This window comes from Aythya marila (genome assembly GCF_965140915.1).
Source record: "Aythya marila genome assembly, chromosome: 20".
Taxonomy (NCBI): domain Eukaryota; kingdom Metazoa; phylum Chordata; class Aves; order Anseriformes; family Anatidae; genus Aythya; species Aythya marila.
The window spans coordinates 1,381,648-1,403,794 of NC_139061.1; the positions used below are offsets into that span (position 1 = coordinate 1,381,648).

Here is a 22,147-nt window from a genome sequence, read left to right on the forward strand (position 1 = left end):
TGCCTTGTCTGTAAGGTTATTTCTACAGGGATGCTGGTTGCTGCTGGGCTTCTTGAGCCAGGGTGCTCCTGGCACTGGGAGCGTGTTTGTGCAGCCTCATGCTGTGAGTAATGGGCGAGCAGGGATGGAGAAACACCCTGAGGGTGCAAGCGAGGTGCTCAGTCCTGGGCTCCAGCCCCAGCAGGGTGGGACCACATCTTTCCACCAAAGCAGGGCTGTGCAGCATCATCTCCTGGGAGGAGGATGATCCTGTAGCTGGATGGAGCTCTGCTCCCTCTTGCAGGGAATTTGGTGGAGGCAGCAGGGTGCTGGCAAGGATGAATTTGTGTCTGCTGTCCTGCAAATGCACACAGGTAAAGTGGGTGGAGGTGGAGGTGAGTACTACAATGGGTGTAATGAGAAGCATGGTCCCTTTTGCTCTGATCCATTTCTCCCTCCTCCCTCTACAGAAGGGCAGCAAGCTGGGATAAGGCTGCTCTCAGCAGGGCAATGTGAGACCTCCACAGATGGTCAGGCATGGGCCCCAGAAAGAGAAAGAGCTTGTGCACATGTGAGGGCAGCCTCAGTTCCTACCACAGCCCACAGAGCATTCCTGCAGGACCTTTGCATGCTTTGTCCCAGTCCGTAAATGCTCTGGGTCACGCCTTTGTAGGTGGCAAGAGCACTGGCATGGAGCAGGCAATGGAAGGACAAAGAGTAGTAGCGATGGGGAAAAGACAAATAGACCCCTCAATCTTCAGCTCACATCATGGAGTCAGCCACCCTCCACGGGGGTGTGTGTGGAGCAGAACAAAATGCATCTACTGTGTTTTCACTGCTGGAGCCGCAGGACTTCCAGCCCTCCTTCTGTGGATGTGTGGGCCAGAAAGGGGGCGGGTAGAGGAAATTAGACTTGCTTTAAAGGTAGCAGTGATTTGGGGGAACACAGAAAATGGCATTGCTCCTTTAACTCCAGTTGTATGTTGCAGGCTTAGAAGTGGCTCTGTCCTCTGTCCTGGGGGAGCACAAGAGTCACTCCAAGCTTCAGGGTGTCAAAATGTGACACCCTGTAGCACATCTTCTTTGATAGAAGAATAAATAAAATATATAATGAGAAACTTCCAGATTTGGAGGGGGTGTATGTCTGGACATTTAGAAAATATTTCATAGGTTCCCACATATGTTTGATTTATATATATATATGTATAGATATATCTATATATAGATATATGAAAATGTATTGTCTTCATCCAGAAGCTTTTACAGCACCGGGCTGCCACAGGCTGTGGATTGAAACAGCACTTGCTGCCTCTTAGGTGTGAGCAGCAAGACCTCCAGCCTGTACAGCTCAACACATCCCAAGCAAAAACCACTACACCGCTTCACATGCTTGCTCCCTTCTTGTGTGGTCCTCCTGCCCCTCCAGACTCCTGATTTCTCCAGGAGTCTGTGTCCCTTGCATTATAAAATATCAGTGGCTGAGTTTATCTGGGAAGTACAGTCAGTACAAAATGGCCATTTATCCAGTCCCCAAGCAGAGCTGGGAATACATTGTGTTCTTGTGTTGAGCACTCTGGGGCTGTGCACTTTAATACATGGCCAACATGAAACATTGGTCCTATGGAAAAGACACAGACCAGTAGTTTATGAGCTCAAAGCCTGTCTAGCTAAAGGAACAGCTGCACGATCTGCAGTGAGCACCAACATGCTGCTTGTGTTCAGAAACAAAGAGGCAGTGGCCAATGCAGCACAAAGCCCTGCTTGCTGTGCAAATAGTCGGAGTATTTTGGGGGTCACATCCCCAGGTGTCGCAGTCAGCTGTGAGCATGGGCAGAGCCAGTTTGCATTTTCCTTGCAGGTATTCAAGACAGACATAGTCTGAAATGCACTAGATCTGAGAGCAAAGACGAAGACTAAATTATGCTTGTTGTTCAGAAATTATTAACAAATTATTTTTTGTTTGGCTACCACAAATGAGAAATCTATGAAACCTGAAGCTTTTGGAACTGCAGACCTGTTTTTCAAAAGCATGAGGAAAGAGCCTGCTCTCCCCTCTGCTGATTCATTCCCCACCCCAGTGTTCTTTCTCCCACCCCAGATTCATTCTCCCACCATCAAGAGGCACAAGGCTCATATGGAGTCCTCAACAGTAGAAGACCTTCTCAGATGGCTTACATGGGCCAGACTTGGGCCCAGTAGGTTCAGGACAAGTTGGTATCCAAGCACTGTCCTAGCTAAAGCCATAGCTGCCAGAGGAGCCAGTCCTGCCCCTTGGTGAGGATTTTTATTGATGCAGCTTTGAGAGAAGTTGCGAGTCACCCGAACAGCCCCACTCACTGTGCCATGCAGGGTCCTATCCTGACATCGCCCACTCTGCAAAGCAGCAAGGCCAACTTGGGATTCAAGAAAGGAGCTCTACCACTCTTTTTTTGAAAGCTGAGGTGATATTAAAGGAAAGTGTCATAAGTATTATTTCAGCATTTAACTCTTTGAAGAACTAAGTGCTTCTCATAGGGTCACTTCCCTGCATAGAGCAGAAGGAGAATGTGCCAGATATGATACAGCAGTATCTGCAAAAGGTACCAGCTGTGAAACCAGTGTTCTGCAGCCATGACAGCTGTCAGTTAGCTGCAAACTTCGGAAACTGCATGTAGGAAGACTGAAGGAACTGGTCAGGACTGTGCTTTCATTCCCAGCAGGGAATTCAAAGCAAGGGACTGTGTTGGATCAGGTCCATTTTACAAAATGTCCCAGAGTGTCTCTTGGGACAACATGAGATGTGTCTGCTGCTTACAGTTACTCAAGTCCACTAAACTGCAGTGGGCAATTCCTGGTGCTCTCCATAAGAAGCCAAACACACCTGTAACTAGTGCAGGTTTTCATTCAGGGTTCTCATGCATCACATGGGGCATTTGAGCATCAGCACTGTGCACAGTTTGTTTCTATAGCACTGCTTACAGCGTATTCCAAAAGCACCGACTCAGAAACGACATCATTGATTTCTCCTAATTATAAATCCTATAGAAAGTTTTCAGCTTGCAACAGTCACAGTTTTCCTCTCAGCAGAGCCAATAAAAGTTAAGAGTTGCTCCCTGGTTACTGTCATTACAACAATAAAAAGCCAGAGTAATTGAAAAGTGAATCAGGGAAGCTGCCAGATTGGAGAGCAGTGATAATAGAAGAAATTACCTGGAAGCCCAAACCCGATGCAAACTATCGTCTCTGGCTGCACTGAGCTCAAGCCCAGTGTGGACAAACTTCTGTGCTGATGATGGAGGAAATGCCTGCTGGATGCAAGTACTGGAGCAGAGAGCAAAGCAGGAGCAATGAACGTATGCGTGCAAACAGGCCAGACACTCAGGGCATGAGCCAGCAATGGTGATTTTGACACCCATCTGAGATGGTTCCTCCTAGAAGACAAAAATGGTAACGGAACAATATAAAATATTTTTCCCTATATTAGCATCAAGCTTAAAAGTAGGAGCCAGAGACACAGCAACAGATGGATATTTGACAAGAGAATTTTCACAGAATCACAGAATTTTCTAGGTTGGAAGAGACCTCAAGGTCATCGAGTCCAACCTCCAACCTAACGCTAACAGCCCTCCACTAAACCATATCCCTAAGCTCTACATCTAAGCGTCTTTTGAAAACTTCCAGGGATGGTGACTCCACCACTTCCCTGGGCAGCCTGTTCCAGTGCCTCACAACCCTTTCAGTGAAGAAGTTCTTCCTAACATCTAGCCTAAAACTCCCCTGGCTCAACTTAAACCCATTCCCCCTCGTCCTGTCACCAGGCACGTGGGAGAACAGGCCAACCCCCACCTCGCTACAGCCTCCCTTGAGGTACCTAAAAAGAGCGATAAGGTCGCCCCTGAGCCTCCTCTTCTCCAGGCTGAACAAGCCCAGCTCCCTCAGCCGCTCCTCGTAGGACTTGTTCTCCAGGCCCCTCACCAGCTTCGTCGCCCTTCTCTGCACCCGCTCAAGCACCTCGATGTCCTTCTTGTAGCGAGGGGCCCAAAACTGAACACAGTACTCGAGGTGCGGCCTCACCAGAGCTGAGTACAGGGGGACGATCACCTCCCTAGCCCTGCTGGTCACGCTGTTCCTAATACAAGCCAGGATGCCGTTGGCCTTCTTGGCCACCTGAGCACACTGCTGGCTCATATTCAGCTGACTGTCCACCATCACTCCCAGGTCCTTCTCTGCCTGGCAGCTCTCCAACCATTCCTCTCCCAGCCTGTAGCTCTGCTTGGGGTTATTGCGCCCCAGGTGCAGGACCCGGCACTTGGCCTTGTTAAACTTCATGCAGTTGACCTCAGCCCATCGGTCCAGCCTATCCAGATCCTCCTGCAGAGCTTTCCTACCCTCAAGCAGATCGACACACGCACCTAACTTGGTGTCATCTGCGAACTTACTGAGGGTGCACTCGATGCCCTCGTCCAGATCATCGATGAAGATATTAAAGAGGACTGGCCCCAGCACCGAGCCCTGGGGGACGCCACTAGTGACTGGCCTCCAACTGGACTTGGCTCCATTCACCACGACTCTTTGGGCCCGGCTATCCAGCCAGTTTCTAACCCAACGAAGCGTGCGCCAGTCCAAGCCAAGAGCAGCCAGTTTCTTGAGGATTTTTGTCCCGTTAGACACACTAACTGGTATAGGAATACCCCAAACCCACAAGTCATTACTGTTTCCACATTGTTAAGACCAGCAGATGCCTGTGTCTGTGTTTGTAATCCAGGTAGCCTGAAGCAAGACAATAGGTAGACTCTGCAAAAGCTTGTTAGTGGCAGTGCTGTTATAAAGAGAGACCTGCAATGATTCCTAAGAGCAAAAGGAAAGGAGCAGCATATGCCAGCACAGGGGACTGTGTGTCTTTTACCCTCCACAAGGCCAGCATGCATGCACCATACACAGGAGGTTCTTTGTCCTCAACTACCCTGCCCAGATGAAGTCTTTGAACATTTCCATTAAGTCTAAAGGAGGCTAACACAACACTGCAATAATCCTCGGAGGCCACAAGTAAAGATCAGATCACAGAGACAGTGCTCTGGGCTTTGAGGCACTCATAGGGCTTGAGCATCCGTCCACGTTGGAGAACACAAGTTTTGAACAACTTCTAAAAAATCATTACTTTAAGGGGGAGGGGCGGGTGGGGAGGTGGGGGGGGAATAAGCCCATTAAAAAAAAACGGGGAAAAAATGTTTGTATTGGCCTCAGAGAACTTTTCATGAGCCGAGAACAGTAAGAAAACTCCAGCACAGGTTGAATATTACACCCTGACGAGATGTGATAGGTTAACCCCATGCCATCTAGCGGCTCCTGCTGATACAAATTGACCACTAAGTGAAATTATGGGTTTCAGCATAGGGTGGATTTAGGAAGACACCAGGGCCAAAGTTCAGGTTTGAGCTCTGCCAAGAGAAAAACTTCAAAGGAGAGCAGGACTGGGTGGCAGGTGATAAAGCATTGCTGCTGCCCACGAGTACGCCTCTGTGGCACTGCAGGAAGCCAGCTGGGAGGGATGCACACCCTGGGCAGCCTCAAGACACTCCACAAACCTCTGCTAATGACAGCTTCTGACACTGCTGTAAGACAAGCATACACATTAGCCCAAGTTTCCACACCTTTATTCGTCAGGAGAAATGCTTTTCATAATCATAGTTGTGAAGTACACAGTTGCTTGATTTTACTTGCTCTTTTAACATATAAGAAGACAGATTACGGGTGGTGAAATTTCCTCATGCACAATAAAGAGAGCTGGAAATATGTGACTAAATACCGGGGGGGGGTTGCAATCCAACTTTGAACTGTGCAGCAGGGGACCACTGGTGACAATTGTATGCTCGCTATTTTTAGCTGGGCAGCATGAATATCGAATCCCTGAGGAACAAGGAAAGCAACAAAACAAGCATACCAACCAAATCAGGGTTTCAGAGAACTCATCTGGGGCAAAAAACAGGAACTGTCTGTCTACTGTACCCCTGCTATTCACTTTTCTGCAGATTTACTGCACCAAGTTTTAAATCATTGCATGAAATAAATAAATAGAACTGTAAAAATCAGTGTTTCTTAGATAGATTAATGCATATGGATGCATGCAGATCTGCTTATATGCACACAGAAACACATAAATACTTTGAGGTCCAGGTTTAATCACAGTGCACTTATTTCCCCCAGTTAATCACTTTGAGAATTAATAATTTTGTATCTGTGCAATGAGGTGTGGAGCAGTGGTCAGGGAAGACAACCTTAGATAACACACCAGGCGGCTCAGAGCTGATAAGGTTTGTCCTGTCCTTATCAACCTTGGGGAAAAGGATTGGGGATTTACGCTGTACTGTTTCTGAAATGCCAGCTATATGATCTGATCATTCATTATCACCATACTCTCAATTGCAGAAGTGGGCACAAATTTGCATCGCCTTTCCTCAGTGTTAACACCACAGTGTTAAGCCAGGGTTGTTTGTTTTTTCTGAGGTTTCTTGAAGGTAGGCAGCTTGGATAAGGGTGTACAAGCCCCGGTGCTCACTGTTTGGTGCTGGCAAACCTGTGTCTGGGGTTGTAAATGCTGAGATGTCAAGGTGCTGCTCACATGCTGTGATGCAGGCACACCACCTGCCTATCAGCAGCAGCACAGGAGGAGATGTGGGAGGGCTCAGAGCACTTCCATCCTTCTTCAGTGCCTGCACTGATGGCTCAGAGAGGCTGGTCTCCTCCCTTGGGCTGCCAGTCAGACATTGGGAACCCCCTCTCTTGTGTACCATTAGCAGATGTTAATACCATGAAACTTACACCTGTGCAAAGTTCCTCTGCTGCAAAATGTTCATTTCTACATATTCTGCAGGAATGATCTGGTTTTAAAGCATTCATCTGGTATATGCGGAAACAGCATTTACCTACTGGATCTACATTTCTGCAAGGAAAATGTTCTCTGCTTGTGCTCTCCACATTGCAGTCAGGAGGAAAAACAGGGCAGAGAGAAGGTTGTGGCTCATGGCAAGGTGCTGGAGGTGCCAGGGGAATTTCTGAGGGCTTTACCTCTTCCAGGATTGCCAGGGCTGATGCTGGATTGCTATATTTCCAGCCTGGAAAACAACCCCTTGCTTCCCTACAGCTCTACCAGCAATAAGTAAGCTGCAAGAGCTCTAGCTACATCCAGTTGAATTATTCACACTGTTAGTGTTAAATGAACCCAAAAGAGCAAAATTTGCAAAGTTATATTGAGGTGTTGAAATGAGGTTGAAAAAACCACAAGTAGGGAACTGCAATGTGCCCACATGCCTCTCTTCCTCCCAGTACCACGCTTGTTCCTGCTGGCCGTGTCTAACTCGGTTCTCTTCCCACAGTTCGACATGCAGAGGATAACACTAGAAGAGCTGAAACACATCCTCTACCACGCCTTCCGGGACCACTTAACGATGAAGGACATTGAGAACATCATTATCAATGAAGAGGAGAGTTTAAATGAAAACTCTGGCAACTGTCAAACAGAGTTTGAAGGTGAGGGAGAAAGTTTCTGTACTATTATTTTCTTTCTTCTTCCTTTGTAAAACTCAGCCTGGTCCACAATATGCAATGGGCAAAGTTGCACAGAGTTAGTGCGGAGTTACTTCAGGACTTCTCAGCTTTGAGATCAATGCTCAGTCTACTAGTTCACACAGCTTTTGAGCCAATACCAAAACCCTTTCTTTCTCATTTGTCCCCTAACCTTGGAGTATGCCCAAAGCAACTTTTATATCTGATGGTTTGCAGAGCCACAGGGTGGTACTTGGGCTGTTTCACTTTGGAGCCAGCAATAAATTGAAATTCACAGGCCAGCTTCAGTGCCTCTTAGGAAATGAAAAAGAATATTTGTGTCAAACATAACCAACCTGGTCTATTTTTCCCCTCAGTGTAGCAGCACAGCAGACAATATTACAAAGCCCAAACCATGCATTCATTCACAGTACAGATATCCACAGACTCCTGGCAAATAAATCAGCTTCTAGGCCAGAGGAACTCATGGTGCTCCAAATTGTTGCTGGTTGTAACAACCAAACCTAAAAATCATCTCAAGTGCAAAAAGTCCAGTGAGATATATACAGAGAAACTTAAGGGTTCTGCACATCACCCTGGTGCTTTCCCATCCACTGAAATGCCACGTTACATCGTCCATTTGTGGGAAATCCTGATATTCCGAGGGGTCAAGTAGCCTCTGAAAGGGCACTAGGTGGAGATAATGAAGCATCAAAATAAAGCAAATGATAGGCATATTAGTGCAATTCTTAGCCTGGCTAATTAATGGGATTCAGACACTGTATCCAGCACAGTCATCCTGTGCTAAATACTGCAGAAAAGATGTAGAAGAGCACGGCTGAATTTTAAAAAGTCTGCAGGAGGGAGGTAAGCAGCGACACTCTTCAAACCAAGCCAAGCAACATTTTTTTTTCCTCACAAAGAGTGGCAGGGAGGAAGGGATGCTTACTTACATGAATGGAGTTGTTAGTCCCCACTGACCTGCTGATTCAGTGGAGACATGCGCCAGCTGTCACTGCTGCAAGAGGCATGCAGGCTTCTTTCAGCATCGGTACTTGGGTGAACTATCCAAGTCGCAACAAAAAATGGGTCCGAAAACCGAAATGCTCAGCTTCTCATTTTGGAAGTCCCAGCTTCCAAAAGTACAGCAAGAACAGCTTTCCTCGTGGGATGTTGGCATTGCTGGTGCTAGGCAGAACCTAGAAGCAAAACAGACCCTTTTTTAGATGTTGTTAGGAATACACACACACATACAAATCCACCAGAGAATAAAGATCAACGAAACACTGTCAACCAAGATGCTAAGTTTTGCTCCAGGTCCCAGGAGAAGGGAATGGTTCTGGTCCACAGCAGCTCTGACATGAGCATTTCTCCCAGGAACAGCAGACTGAGAGTAGGCTATGTCCCCGCAGCTCTCAAGGCTGGACATGCCATTACTTGAAGTACCTACTTGTGCCAGAGGCGACACAGCTGCTGTAAGCATTCCCATTTCCCAAACACAAAATTCCCCACAGGACTCAGAAGCAGGAATGAAAGGGCCTCATGGCATAGACTGATGGCACCAAGGGAGAGCTGTCATGAAGGCTGGGCAGCATCTCAGCCTCGTATTAAGAAGGGTCTCTATGTAAGTTCATCACCCTTCACTCACTTAATTAGTGGAGAGAAAAAGATACTTTATGGATACAATTCCTCTAATTTATTTGAAGCACTACACGGGGATGAGGTGAACTGCACTGTAAAAAACACCTATTTCTTTCAACTGTAAAGGTAGCCTAAAGGGAATAGCTTAGAGGTTCACATCTATTTTTAATGTACATTTCATCCACCCCTCTGAAGTGCCTTTAATTATGGGTAGGAATGAAGCCAAGTTGAGCCCTGGTGGTTTTCACTGAGATTTGGGAATGAATCCTATGGGAGGAGAGACAGCAGATATTTTCAGTATGTTGCTGCAATGGGGAATCTCCACCCACTGTCATACGAGGCATGTTCTTGCCATCAAAAAGGATCACTAAGACCTTCCTCCACGGACAGGAAACATTACTATCAAGAAAAGTACAAATGCAAATTTCTGTAAGTCTCAAAATTGTGCCATATTGGCTTCTTGTCATAGAAAGGCCTTCGCAACTAAACTTCATAATATTTATTGTATATCAACACCGATGATGTAAGTTATTTCTCTCTCTCATACGCATACACACAGACAACCACACGCACATTTTAAACCAAGTACAAAATTTGTATTATAGTCAGAGACAAGTCTAGGATTTTGTTCAGCTCACTCTGAACATGAGAGTCATTTGCAAGACGTCAGATCTAGGCTCACATTACAACTTTCCCTCCTACACATTTCAAGGGAGTTTTGTTAGCCTTCTACTTGATGAAGAGCAAAGCAATGAAAATGCCCAGCTCCTCAGTACAAGCAGCCCACACCAGCCTTGACAATAAAGAACACAACCAGAAGGGAGGCAGAGTTATATCTTCAGCCCTTCTCACTATTTTTATTAATGCTTAGGGCAGGACAACGAAGCTCAGAGCCAAGAAGAGTGCATGTTTTTATGGGAAAAGACACAAGGAAAGGACAACCTTTTACAATGACATCACACTAACAAAAATCTGTAGTACAAAAATCATTCATCTGGCAGGTCCCTTTATCCAAATGCTCATGACATTAAGCTCTTGGCAAACAAGAGTGCTGGATAGTTACAGTGACCTGTGCTGCCAGCCGTGGGTATTTTATCCTCAGCCCTGACATTCAAATTAACAGGATGTGCAAGAGCTGCCACAGGTCCCCTCCCCGCTCTCCCCGGATAAGCATTAGGAGCATCCACTCCTCAGCTAACTCAACTTTGGCAGAGTAATGACAAAAGTCACTATAAATACACTGTAGCTGATCACATTATCAAGCTTAAATCTGCAGAGGAGAGGGTTCTCAATGCTCACCCTGAGCATCTCAGCCCCACTGTGGGCATCATAACCAGCCTGGCAGTCACAGCTAGTGTGCCCATTGAGCCTATTTCCAGGTGGAGAAGTTACAGATGGTAAGCTGTCTTTGCCACCCCTTGGCCAAGTCTTCACCACCAGCATACCCTCTGCATGTTGAGAAGATGAAGGATGAGCCTTGATGTGCCTTTGATTCTTGAGATTTTCTTTACATTGAATGGGGCACCTCAGAAGAAGCTTCTGGCTCTGACCACATTCAAGGAAACAACTCATCTCCAAACGCCTGCATGTCCCTTGGGTATTAAAAACTCTTATTGGCAACAAAATGCAAAACACATCAATAATCCAGACCTGTGACAATGCCCACTATGGAAACCAGCAGGAAAAAGAATAGATGCCATGATCAAAGGATCTATGAATCTGAAGAAATTGAGAGCAAAACCTCATCATCTATAGGGAGGGCAAGAAGGTTTTCATATTTAGGAGGACAATTCATAGACAATTCTAGGGCAGCACAAAATTGTGTTAACAATTTAAAAAAAAAAAAAAGACAACTTCAGCTTCTCAGTAGGTAAAGAACAATATTGATGGCTTACCTGGATCCTACTATCTTTAAGCTCTATTTTGACTTGATAGTATAGCAGAAGACTGAAATTGCTTCAGGAGCAATTCTGCAAGAAATACTGAACATGCTTTACTCTTTTCCATTGAGTAGGAAAATGCCATTGCAGAAAGTCATGGCCAGTCTTCAACTGTTCTCCCAGTCATAATAACTGGCATCAGAGCCCTATGTTGAACAGCAACACTGACCATGAGGGCTTATGCCACTGTTTTGTTTGCTGGCTGGGGGAGTTTTCAAAGTGCATAAATAACAGAAAAATAAAGACAGAATAACCAAAGCTGTTATTTAACAAGCTTTTCAAAGTGCTGGGCCATCATGCACAAAACCAGGGAACTACAGTATTGATTCTGTGTGCATTATAAAAGCAAACGAAAGAATCAAGGAGTAGAGCCATACAAGCAGAAAGCAAGTAATTTAGGAGGCTGCCGTAAGGGGGATTTCATTATCTGAGCAGAATATAGTGAGTCCCTTGGAGCAATGGTTGTGCAACATTTCCCTGCCCTCGGCATTTTGACTCAAAGTGCTGCATAACGAGGGCTTCTTGTGCCTCCGGCACTGAGCTGATGCTCAGGGACCGCATGGGAGCTGGGATTAGGACACAGACACTGCTAAATCCTGGCCAGAGGAGGCAAGGAGGGATGAAACAACTGTTCAAAATGCAGCATCCAGTGCTCCCCTGTCTCCGTGTGATGAGGTTCAAGCCTGGATCAAAATAAGGTTTTATTTCTTTGTGCTCGAAACATTCTCCTGGCCTTTTCACAGCTTGGGCACTCAGAGCCTTTTTCTGGTCACATTTTGGTTTTATTGTAATTCTGAGCTTGTTGTCAAACCGTCTGAAAGTCTCCCATCATCACCAGTACAAGCATCTATGGGAAAAGGAAGGTGGGTAAATCCCTTCTCGTACCTAAAAAAGACCTTATATGTGTGTACTACCCATATATGTGTGTGAGGATCTTATGACTTTCTGTATCCATCTTGCAGAACCTTCAGAGCCTTTTCAAATGTTAATCTTTGTGGAACCCCTGTACCGTGTGTTGTTCTGGTATTCTTAGGTAGGGAGACTGAGGCAGAGACAAGAACTGGCTTTAGCAGACCACAACATGTATACTTGTTGCTGAACTTAAAAATATAATTACAAAAAATATGTCAAATGCTAAAAATCCCATTTGTCTGCATATTAACTGCTGCAATTTGCTCTCACCTCTTTTGACAATTGTTCTGCAAGCATTCATTTAAAAAGGTTCTTAGTAAGTCTGATTTTGCTTAGGCACAGAAAAACCTAAAGACAGTTCAAAAAAAATCCTAAGGTACTATGCATGCTCATGGGAATGATCACAGTGTTTTTTAAGCATTGTCTGGGAGCACATCTTGAATCTCTGCTTGCTCCCATTTGACTTATAATTGGAAAAACCTGGACGTGACTAAGGGGATTCACAGAAGACCAATATTTCTAATAAAAGAAATGCATAGAGAACTTCATAAAGAACTTAAAAAAAAAAAAAACACAACCCTACCCTACCCAGATCAACTGAAACACTTAAATCTTCAGGCATTTGAAGGTTTTCAAAGCCAATGTGAGTGAGAAAGGGATTCCCGCAGTACAAGAGGGCAGTCTAATAGGAGAATTGGTATGGAAGTAATGAAAGGTAAGGATGATTATTTGGAAATGTCCCAGCTATATTCACCCCAATGGTCTCCAAGGAGAGGTAGTGCTTGACCAGCACAGGGAATCTTTGAAGTATGAGCTAGAGGGTTCAGCCAAAGTTGGGTGTACATTGAGGAGAAGGAGGATTTCTGAGCTCAGTCGATCCCAGTGGAAAGTAAAAATGTTTCTTTGGCCGAGGAACTCATCGAGTAACCCCCGGGATGGCAGGAGGTAGGAACTAGATGGTCTTTAAGTCCCCTTCCAACCCAAGCCATCCTGTGATTCTATGATGCTACGATCTTTCTCTTGTCTTTCCTGCAGTGCACGCCCAGAAGCAGAACAGACAGACCTGTGTACGGAAGAGCCTTATCTGCGCATTTGCCATGGCCTTTATTATAAGTGTGATGTTGATTGCGGCCAACCAGATCCTGCGGAGCGGCATGGAGTAGCCTCTCGCCATGACACTGTGAACCAAACTGACCATGCATGCGCATGCCACCGGGTGAGCTTCCCCTGAACCGACTCTCACACGGCAAAGAGACAGAGGCAGGCAGATAACGCACCATTCGACAAGGAGCCTGGGGCCAGCAGCGTAACGTGTCTTGTGAATCAACTACATCCTTTTGGCAGGGACATAAAAGGGCTGTCTTAATGCTTTAAAGGTTTTGTTTCCTAATGCAATAAAAAAAATATACAGGAGTCCTGAATTATTGCTTCAAAACAGCAATGGTAACTTGGAAGACACTTTCATCCAGCGGTCTGTTTTGCAGTTTCAAGGAGGCACAGCCTCGTGACTCATTGCAGCAGGGCTGTCTTTTAACCTAGGGGCCAACTGACTATTTTGCATAGCTCTCCGCCGGGCCCACATTCCCAGGAAGTTGATCGTAGCATTGCCACAAGCAAGTCTTGTTCATTTTATTTCATGTACTTCAGCTTCACTTTGTTTTTCCCTTATGACCATGCCTTTGAGTTTACGGCATTAGAGGGGAGCTAGAGCATCCTTGTACAGTATTTTCAAAGTAAAAAGAGGAGAAATTGCCAGCGTCATACAAAATGTCTATTTTTGCTTCATAATACCGCCTTTGACACCAGACTGTGGGGTAGCATGAGTCTGTCTGACATTTTTTCCCACCGCAAATCAGGGTTTAAGAACCACCACCCGCTTTCACACATGGGCATTCCTGAGATTTGTGCAGTCTTCCAGCCAACCCTGCAACCACCAGCACCAGCCTTCTCTTTGGTCCCACCTGCGTATTCAACAACATTTTCTTTCCAGAAGTCTCGCCCTCTCACTATATTGGTATTCAACAACCTTATCTGAGACCAAAACCATAAGGAAAGCTCTTTCTCAGCTTTTCTTCCTGCTACTCATCTGCCCAATTTTTATTTAATTTCATTTGCCGTCGTTGTAATCTGCAGTGAATCCTCCATGTCAGACACCTTCTCATGAGAGACATTACATACTCACCTGTGTGGTGATGTGGGGTTTGACCAACCAGCTGCTCCAGATCCTCACTGGAGCCATCCCACCACCGCTGCCACCGCTCCACCCATCCCATGGATGGGCTCAAGAGAGGATGAGCTGGAAAGCAGGCTGCAGCAAGAGAAGAAGGAATCAAACTTGAGCATACCGCCATATGTTATGTAGTGTGTCAGACTTTCAGATCCCGCAAGTGTTAGTTATTTTTCCTGGAAGAGATTTTAATGTGCAGCAAAGAGAAGATGGAGTGATGCAAACAAGAGACACAACACATCCCGCGGAAAGTGCAGGGACTGCACACTCCTGGAGCCAGGATTACATCGGAAAGTGTTTCTCCTTTTAAACATGATACAAATCCTTGCACTTAGCTTCAGATGAACTGTGCATCTGTGTGTCACCCCTGGGAGAGATCTGGTTTCCTTGACCTCGTGGGAGATATTTGTGGCCAGCACATGCGGAGCCAGTGCGGGAAGCATTCACGCAGGCGTCAGAGCTGCAGTGGCTTCATGCTGCCAGCTGGGCAAGCTCCAGAAACACCAAGGAACAGTGAGATCCTGCTCCTGGAACGTAGATGACTGTTTCCTGTGTCATGAGAGGGGGGCAGGATGGCTCCCAGAGGGATTGTGAACCATGAGCTTCCCTTGTCCTACACAGCAGTTATTGGCTTAAGCCTGGATCCATCTCAAAGACTTGTTTCAGGTCTTTTTTTTGTCTTTTTTTTTTTTTTTTTTTTTTTGGTTACAAGTTCAATTGATAATATTTAACCTGTGTTTCTTTTTTGTAGCCTAATTTGAAAATGTGTTTCTCATTTTTCTGTCTCCCACTAGCCTTTTAAACTGCTTAGGATTTTGTCTTTAGGTGTGTGTTGTAGTTGCCCACTTCCATGTTGCCATTTTCCTGGTGCCCCCCTCCATATCTGAAGATGACAGCTGAAAAAAAGCAGCTGAGTTGTTTTTCTGCCTTCCACAAACACACACTTCTGTATTTCTGTTCTGCTGTGACTAATAGAGGTCAACCACAAAACATTCCGCTAAAATTTTTACATCTCCTAGAAGATAGAGGGATTTGTGTTTCCTATAGGGCAGGTGCAGACTTCAAACCAACAGCAGAAAATCATAGACAAGCTCAAGCAAAGGTTTCACTCTGCTGGGGAAAATCAGGGGTGCTCCCAACACTCACTGTGCTGGATATTGCAGATAATGAGCTTGGAGATCTTTTTGAGGGAACTGTCATCCACATTTTTAGGTCTCAGGGGCACATGAATTGGTGGGGGCAGCAGAAAAAAGTGTAAATGTTACTTGCCACCAAGTGGTACTTATTAAGATTTTTTTTTTTCCTGGGATGGTGCTGGAGTGGATGTGGGAAGCAGAGTAGACGGAGATGGAGCATTGGTGGGCACTGACCCACCAGCCCCACTCAGCACAGCAGCTCCATGGGGCAGAGCATTGCCTCTTCACTTAGCACAGAAAGACAAGTAAAACATACACCAGGCTTTTCTCCACGTTCTTCTCACTCATCCAACAGCTAACACCAGGCAGACTCCAATTATAACAGCTACCTTACAGACAAGATAATCTTTTCCATTCCTCCAAGCTTTCTAGAGGCTCCATAATTTCTACATGCATGTTCCATAAAAAAAAAAAAAAAAACTTTGTAAATACAGTCATTGTTCAGCACAATTCTTCGTCTTGAAGGTCCATTTGTAAAACCAAACCTATAATGAATATATTGGTAAAAGCCATAGCCTGGGGTCAGTAGAGTTCATTGCAAAACTCCCCACTGATTTTACTGGGTACGGGATTTGGGGATTTTTTGGTTTTGCTTTTTCTGTGGGGAACCCAATTTATCCATTATGAATCAGTGCCATGTCTTGCCAGAGGTCTCCTCTTCCTTCCTAGAGCAGCCTTTCTTCATCTAAAGGCATCTTGAAGATATCCCTTCTTTAATCTGTCAGGCTCTTCTGGTAGTGAGTGGCAATGCAGGATGGATCAGGCCAAGCTGTTTCACTCCCAGCAACCTCCAGCCACCTTTCTAGTTACACCTTCCCATCCTTCCTGGCCAGCAGCACTGGACCTCTGTCTCCTACCTCCCTCCCTCCCTGGCTCCATTTATGTAACATCCATTTATCTTCCTTCCTTTTTTTTTTTTTTTTTTTTTAATTCTTCTACATAAGAGATGGAAAAAGAGGCTTTTTATTGCTTTTACAGACAGTAGGTAAAAATAGAGCAGTAAAATTTCAGTTGGAACCTGATGGCAAAGGTTTAGGGGGAAGAAAGTAGAAGAATCAAAGAAATAAAAATAAAAATAAAAACACATCCCATACTTTAAAAAAAAAAAAAAAAAAAAAAAAAAACACTATTTAAGTGCTAATTAACATACTTTAAAAAATACCCAGACTGCAGCGGGGCTAGGTAGAGCTGTCAGAAAAAGCACTAAACTTATGCTCTTGCCAGTTACATGAGAATTTAAGTGTCTTTTCAGCACTGCAATTCTGTATGAAAAGGATATTGCTATGGCAACCCTTGCTGTTCGTGACATGTGTGCCACAAGTTGGAGCGACACACAGCAATTGCAAACATGCTCCCAGCCACACCAAGGCTGGACAAATGACTCCCAGCAGCCCAGGACAGCCGTTCAGCTCATGGATTAGCAAATTATCAGCAAATTCTGAGCACCCTGAAGACGACTCTGTTGGCTTAGTCACAAAATATAAAAATAAGGTGTGCAATTAAACAGATTGGCACAGAGGGAAAGATTTAAGGTGGCCGTGATTATTTTAGCTTGAGAGAGGCTTTAGTTTGGTTTGGCTTGGGAGCAAATAAAATTAAGGCAGTGTACGTGCTCACAGAATCACAGAATCACAGAATTTTCTAGGTTGGAAGAGACCTCAAGGTGCTGCTCAACACAGGCTGTTTTGGGCTTGTTGGGCACGTCCATCAAGGAGGGACCAGTCCTGATGGGAAGGATTTGGCTTATTGCTCCGGCACAGCGCAGGGCTGCTTTGCTGAGAACCATTTGTGGCTTTAACTTTGAAGGCACAGCCTGATTTTCAAGCACCACAAGGCATTTGCACCTGGAGAAGCCAACGAGGGAGCAGCAAGCATGTGACACTTCAGAGGCCACAGACAAATGAATTCCAGCAAAAAGCTGCTTTGGGAGCATGGATTGCCTGTCAGATCTGAAGCCATACCATCAGGTCAGCCACAAAGGCCTCAGCTGAGGCGTTACTGTGCAGGCCAAGAGCAGCGTGGTGCTGGACCTCAGGGGCAGGCACTTGCCCACAACAGGCTGCACCACCTCAGGGCCTCACTGGGGCCTGGCTCCACCACTGAGAAGGCTTTAATAATCAGGTGCAGTATTGGCAGTAGTATAGAGAACTAAAAACCACAAGCAGTGTGGGCAACTGGAAACACTCTTTTAGGGGGCATTTGGTCCTCATGCTGGTAGAGGTCATATAGAGATGACAAAGGACGAAAAGTCTTGAAAAGAAAGAAGTAATTAATTTTTCAGTTTGATGGGTACCTATAAATGTGCTGGTAACTGTTAGAGGACACCCCATTCTGGTGGAGGTACTCATGGACCTCCCCAGGACAGGGGTCACCTGTGAGCAGGTATAGGAGTCCTGGCTACATGCCCCCGCTCCCAGGTGAACTAGAGCTGGATATTGGGGTATCACCTGCTGAGAGACTTCATACATGCTATTTGGTGGTTACTGGGCACTCACTTTGGATATGATGAACTGTTAGAGCTGGATGTTACTTGCTTTACGTTAAAGATTTCCATGAACTCGGGGGAAAAAAAAAGAAAAGAAGATATATAAGATATATGCACTGTTTTAAGCTGAGGCCAGTCTTTCTCCCATAAGTAATAGAATAGTGAGGAAGTAAATCAAGAACAGGTAGGAAGCATTCCTAAAGATGCTACTTGAGATGGATGAAGTCTTTTTGACAGACTTGCATGAGCAAAGTACCTACTGGCAAACAGTTTATTCCATGGAAAGAACGCACTGCATCTTTTTGCCTGCTCCAAAAGACCAAAGCATCTCCTGGGACACCCAGAGGACAATGCAAGGCTATCCAAGGTCCAGTGCTGGCTCTGCTCGAGATGACACATTGCTTTGCGAGGTGCCCGGTACTTTTCAGCTTTTATCCATGAAAGACTCTCTTTCCCTGCACGTAGCGTGCACGTGCCCAGAGCAAGTCGCACTGCCAAGGGCTGTCATTGCACAAAAGCAAGAGTTTCACAGTCCCGAGTCAGACTTAGATCTGCAAAGAGAGAAGCAGTAGGAGGAATACATTAAGATCACTAAGAATGAAGTTCCCTATTTTATCCACCCGTGTAATAAATTATTTAGTTTCTGCTTTATGGATGACTATTTGAAAGAAGAAAAACCAACTCTTCTAAAATGAGAATCTGATAAAGTATCTTTTTTTTTTTTTTTTTCTTGGCTCTGAATCATGCTTACATTCCACAGATGGAGATGTACAGAACTTGCTGGTTTTCAATCTATTATTTTACTGTACTGAGTTCTGACAGTGCAATTATATTTCCCTGGCATCACTTAAAACCTATTACTTTCCCAGGAACTAAGGAATTTAATACAGAAAAACAAAAGGCTCAAAACATTTTAATCTCTCTGTGTTGTTGGTTATTATCAGAAACGAATCTTGTTTTTCTCCAGTTCAAGTAGCATGTTTTAGGCAGCTCTATGAAGTGGAGTCTGAAGTTTTTCAGACTTTTGTTCCAGTGGCAAAAGTCTGAAAAATTCCTCAGTTTGGCATCTTCACTAGAAAAGAATTTCAGCCCCAAAATGGATGAGAAGAGGGGAAAAGGGAGAAAAAGGAATTCCTCTGAATCTAGTGATCAGTTCTTGGCAATTCGACCATGAAAATACTTTTTTTTAAATTTTTTATTATTTTCTGTCAAGACAGAACAAAATACTTTGTAGCCTTGAAGACTATTACTAAATGAAATTTCCATTTTCCATACAATTATTTTTCTACAGCTGTTCATGGCCAATATTTGCCAGCATCATGAATAAGCATCTTCAAACCCACTCATCACTTTAGGTGAGTTCCATAACGCAACTTTCCTTTATCAGCTTGCATTGGCCAACAAGTAGACATATGACCATCCCATATAAAGCTGTCGAGCTTGCTCTAGTAGCTACTCTTCCAGTCTTGCCAACACTCAGGCATGTTGTCTCTCCTGTGAGCAGTCCCACCACACTCAAACCATGCTGCCGATGTGTTTGCAGCATCAGGCCCCTGGGGTTGCCATTTGACAGCAATCTTCAAAAAAGTGCACATATTTTCATATTGCAGCTATTCAAGAGTGGCATGACATTTCTCACCATCTCTGTCAGAGGAGCCAAAGTTATTTCAGCTTCATGCAGCAGCTCGTGTTCTCTCAGATTTTAATTGGGGTGGCGGGAGGAAGAAAGCTGAAGTTCCTCTCGGACTCCAGAGTAAATAAGAAGTAACTCATTGGAGTTAATTGGCTTAAGCTGGAAAAAAAGAAAAAAACAGAATCCAGCCTGTTACCATTTAATCCATGCTAGGATCTAAGTAACCAATGTGTCCTGATTCATCTGTAGGAATTAAGTTCTTCACTAATGCACCCATCTCATTTTTGTCATCATTTCATCTCCAACTGTTTTCAAGCCATTTACTATTCATTGTTAAAAATTGACCATTTTTGCTTGTTAACAGAAGACATGGCATTTTAATTAAAGACAACAACTCACAAAGTCAGCAACATAATAGTAAAAAAAAAAAAAAACTTTGTACAAAACACTGTAAATATTAATATAAATTAACTTGGCATGCAACTTAAATAAATCCTATGTTATTGCAAGTTACCCAAGTGTATAAAGATGTGTATAAAAGGAAAACCGAATGCCATATGTATCGGCTGTTTCCTCTAACCAAACACTACTGTAAATATATACTCTGTATAAAAAGATTTTAATTTTACCATTATTTATGCAATAGAAATAAAGTTGTTTTTTCTTTTGATGAAGGATGAAGTTTCTTTTTTTCCTCATTTTAAAGCAGTCATTGATATTTATTCATGCCCAAGTACAACAGCAAAGGCTAGATTTGCATAAAATATTAGGACAGAGACCCCTTCTTCCTTCTGAGGGATACATGAACATTCGAGGTTTATATTTTGCTTTGAAAATAGATTTACATATTTTAAAGCCTGTTATTACAAAAAGAGCTCCTGGCTGAATAGATGCTGTGGCTGTTCAGAGCCAGGATCAACGCTTCAGGAGTGAAACAGATGCACAGGACTCATTAGTATGCCAAAGAGATGAATTTCACTTCTCCTCTGGAAGTGGTGGAAGTCAAATCAGGACTGGTGAGGTTGGTGGGCACCACATGCAGATCTCAAAGCGAAGGGACAGAACATGCCATGTGTTTTTCCATGGCACTTGCTTAAAGACTCAGAACCACTTCTATTAGACCTACCAGAGATTCAGGGCCTGTTTCCCTGAGCTCAGATGGGCCTGGGTCCTTCTGGAAAGAGCATGTTGACCACAGATTTTAATCCTGTCTCTGCTGACACCAAGGCTTCATACCACGAGAGCTGCGCTGTTCAGCTAAGCCACATTCGCATGTCCTGAAGAGCAGATGCTCCCTTGGCTAATCCACAGCTCTCCCTTTCACTGTAGACCATTCCACACAGCTGCTGGTGCTCAATGTCCACCATGTGCTGCAAACCATCTGGCTGGAGGAGATAAGTATGAAGATAATGATTGTCCCCAAAGTTGCTTGTAGAGGTAACTAAATTAAAGCTTTAAAGGAACCAATTGATGCAGGTAAGTAGTTTTCATCCATGTGGACCCAGATCACAGTGGGTAGCCTGCTGGGAGAAACAGTGCAAGCCTCAAAGCTCCCACTGTGCCCCTATGAGTATCTCCTCTACCTTGTGCTTGGAACAGGCCTGTAATGCTTTCCCTAGACCTGTTTTGCAAAAATAGCAGTTCTGGTTCCCTCATTTAAATTCTAAAAAATTAGTATTTTTCCCCAGACAACACTATGTATCACGCTCCGTTTCATGGATTCACATTATTTATTAATTGTAAGCATTTGGACAACAGCCTGGTGGCTCAGATACTGTTCCTTATTCCTGGAACCATCACAACTTTTGGTATGAGCAATTATCTATGCATGGATTACCACTGAAAAACAACTGATGCATGAAACGTTTACAAAATTTGTGATCCAATAGTAAAAAAAAAAAAAAAAAGACACTGTACACTTGTACACTCTAGTTGACCTTTTATATTATGTAAGTGAAGAGCATTTTAATGAATGGCTTAGGAAGAAGCTTGAAGTCATTATAGGAATGAATCAAATGTATTATAGAAATTCCTATGTATTTATCATAGGAACGAGTGAGTAATCAAAGAAATGCACTGCTGGGAGGAGATACCAGCTCTATACCACTCAGGTCTTTGCCAACAGTGTTCATATTCAGACCACTGCAGTCCCTGTCCCCAATGAAACCACATGTTTTGTGTTTCAGCCACCAAAACTATTCAGGAGTTAAAATTCACTGGCATCATCACTAACACACATCTTCTCTGTCCAGCAGCCTTTGGTGAGGAGAAGCACAGTGCCAGAGCAGTGACTATGAAACCATTGGGAAATCTTCACTGACTGAAGGAAGAAAACAAACTTTAAAAGAGGAAAAACGTGCCACATTCAGACTCAGACCAAACTGCATTTTCCCTACCATAAGACGAGCCCACAAACATGACCACTGCTCCAGGTCTGCCGAAGCCTATTTAGCTCACATGTTATTTTAGTGCTGTCCATTCAGCAGAGAACAACAGTGCCCAGACGTCCATCCTTCAGCTGTGCCCACCAGCAGGTTTCAGGTGCCAGCTGCTGGGAGATCAGGCACTGGCAAGGGGCAGAAACGACTGTGTGGGTCCAATCCAGCTCCTGGG

The 22,147-nt window shown here is 44.5% G+C and overlaps 1 protein-coding gene across 1 annotated transcript in view; it reads left to right on the forward strand.

Annotated features, from left to right (window-relative positions):
• CALN1 (calneuron 1) overlaps positions 1-13,156 on the forward strand; it is a gene marked incomplete at its 3' end in the record, with an annotated part of 128,257 nt that extends 115,101 nt beyond the window's left edge. Inside the window, exons 5-6 of the mRNA XM_082776636.1 lie at positions 7,332-7,485; positions 13,029-13,156. Coding sequence (XP_082632762.1) covers positions 7,332-7,485; positions 13,029-13,156 — 282 coding nt within the window. The remainder of the gene's footprint in view (positions 1-7,331; positions 7,486-13,028) is intronic.
• Positions 13,157-22,147: the final 8,991 nt, after the last annotated feature.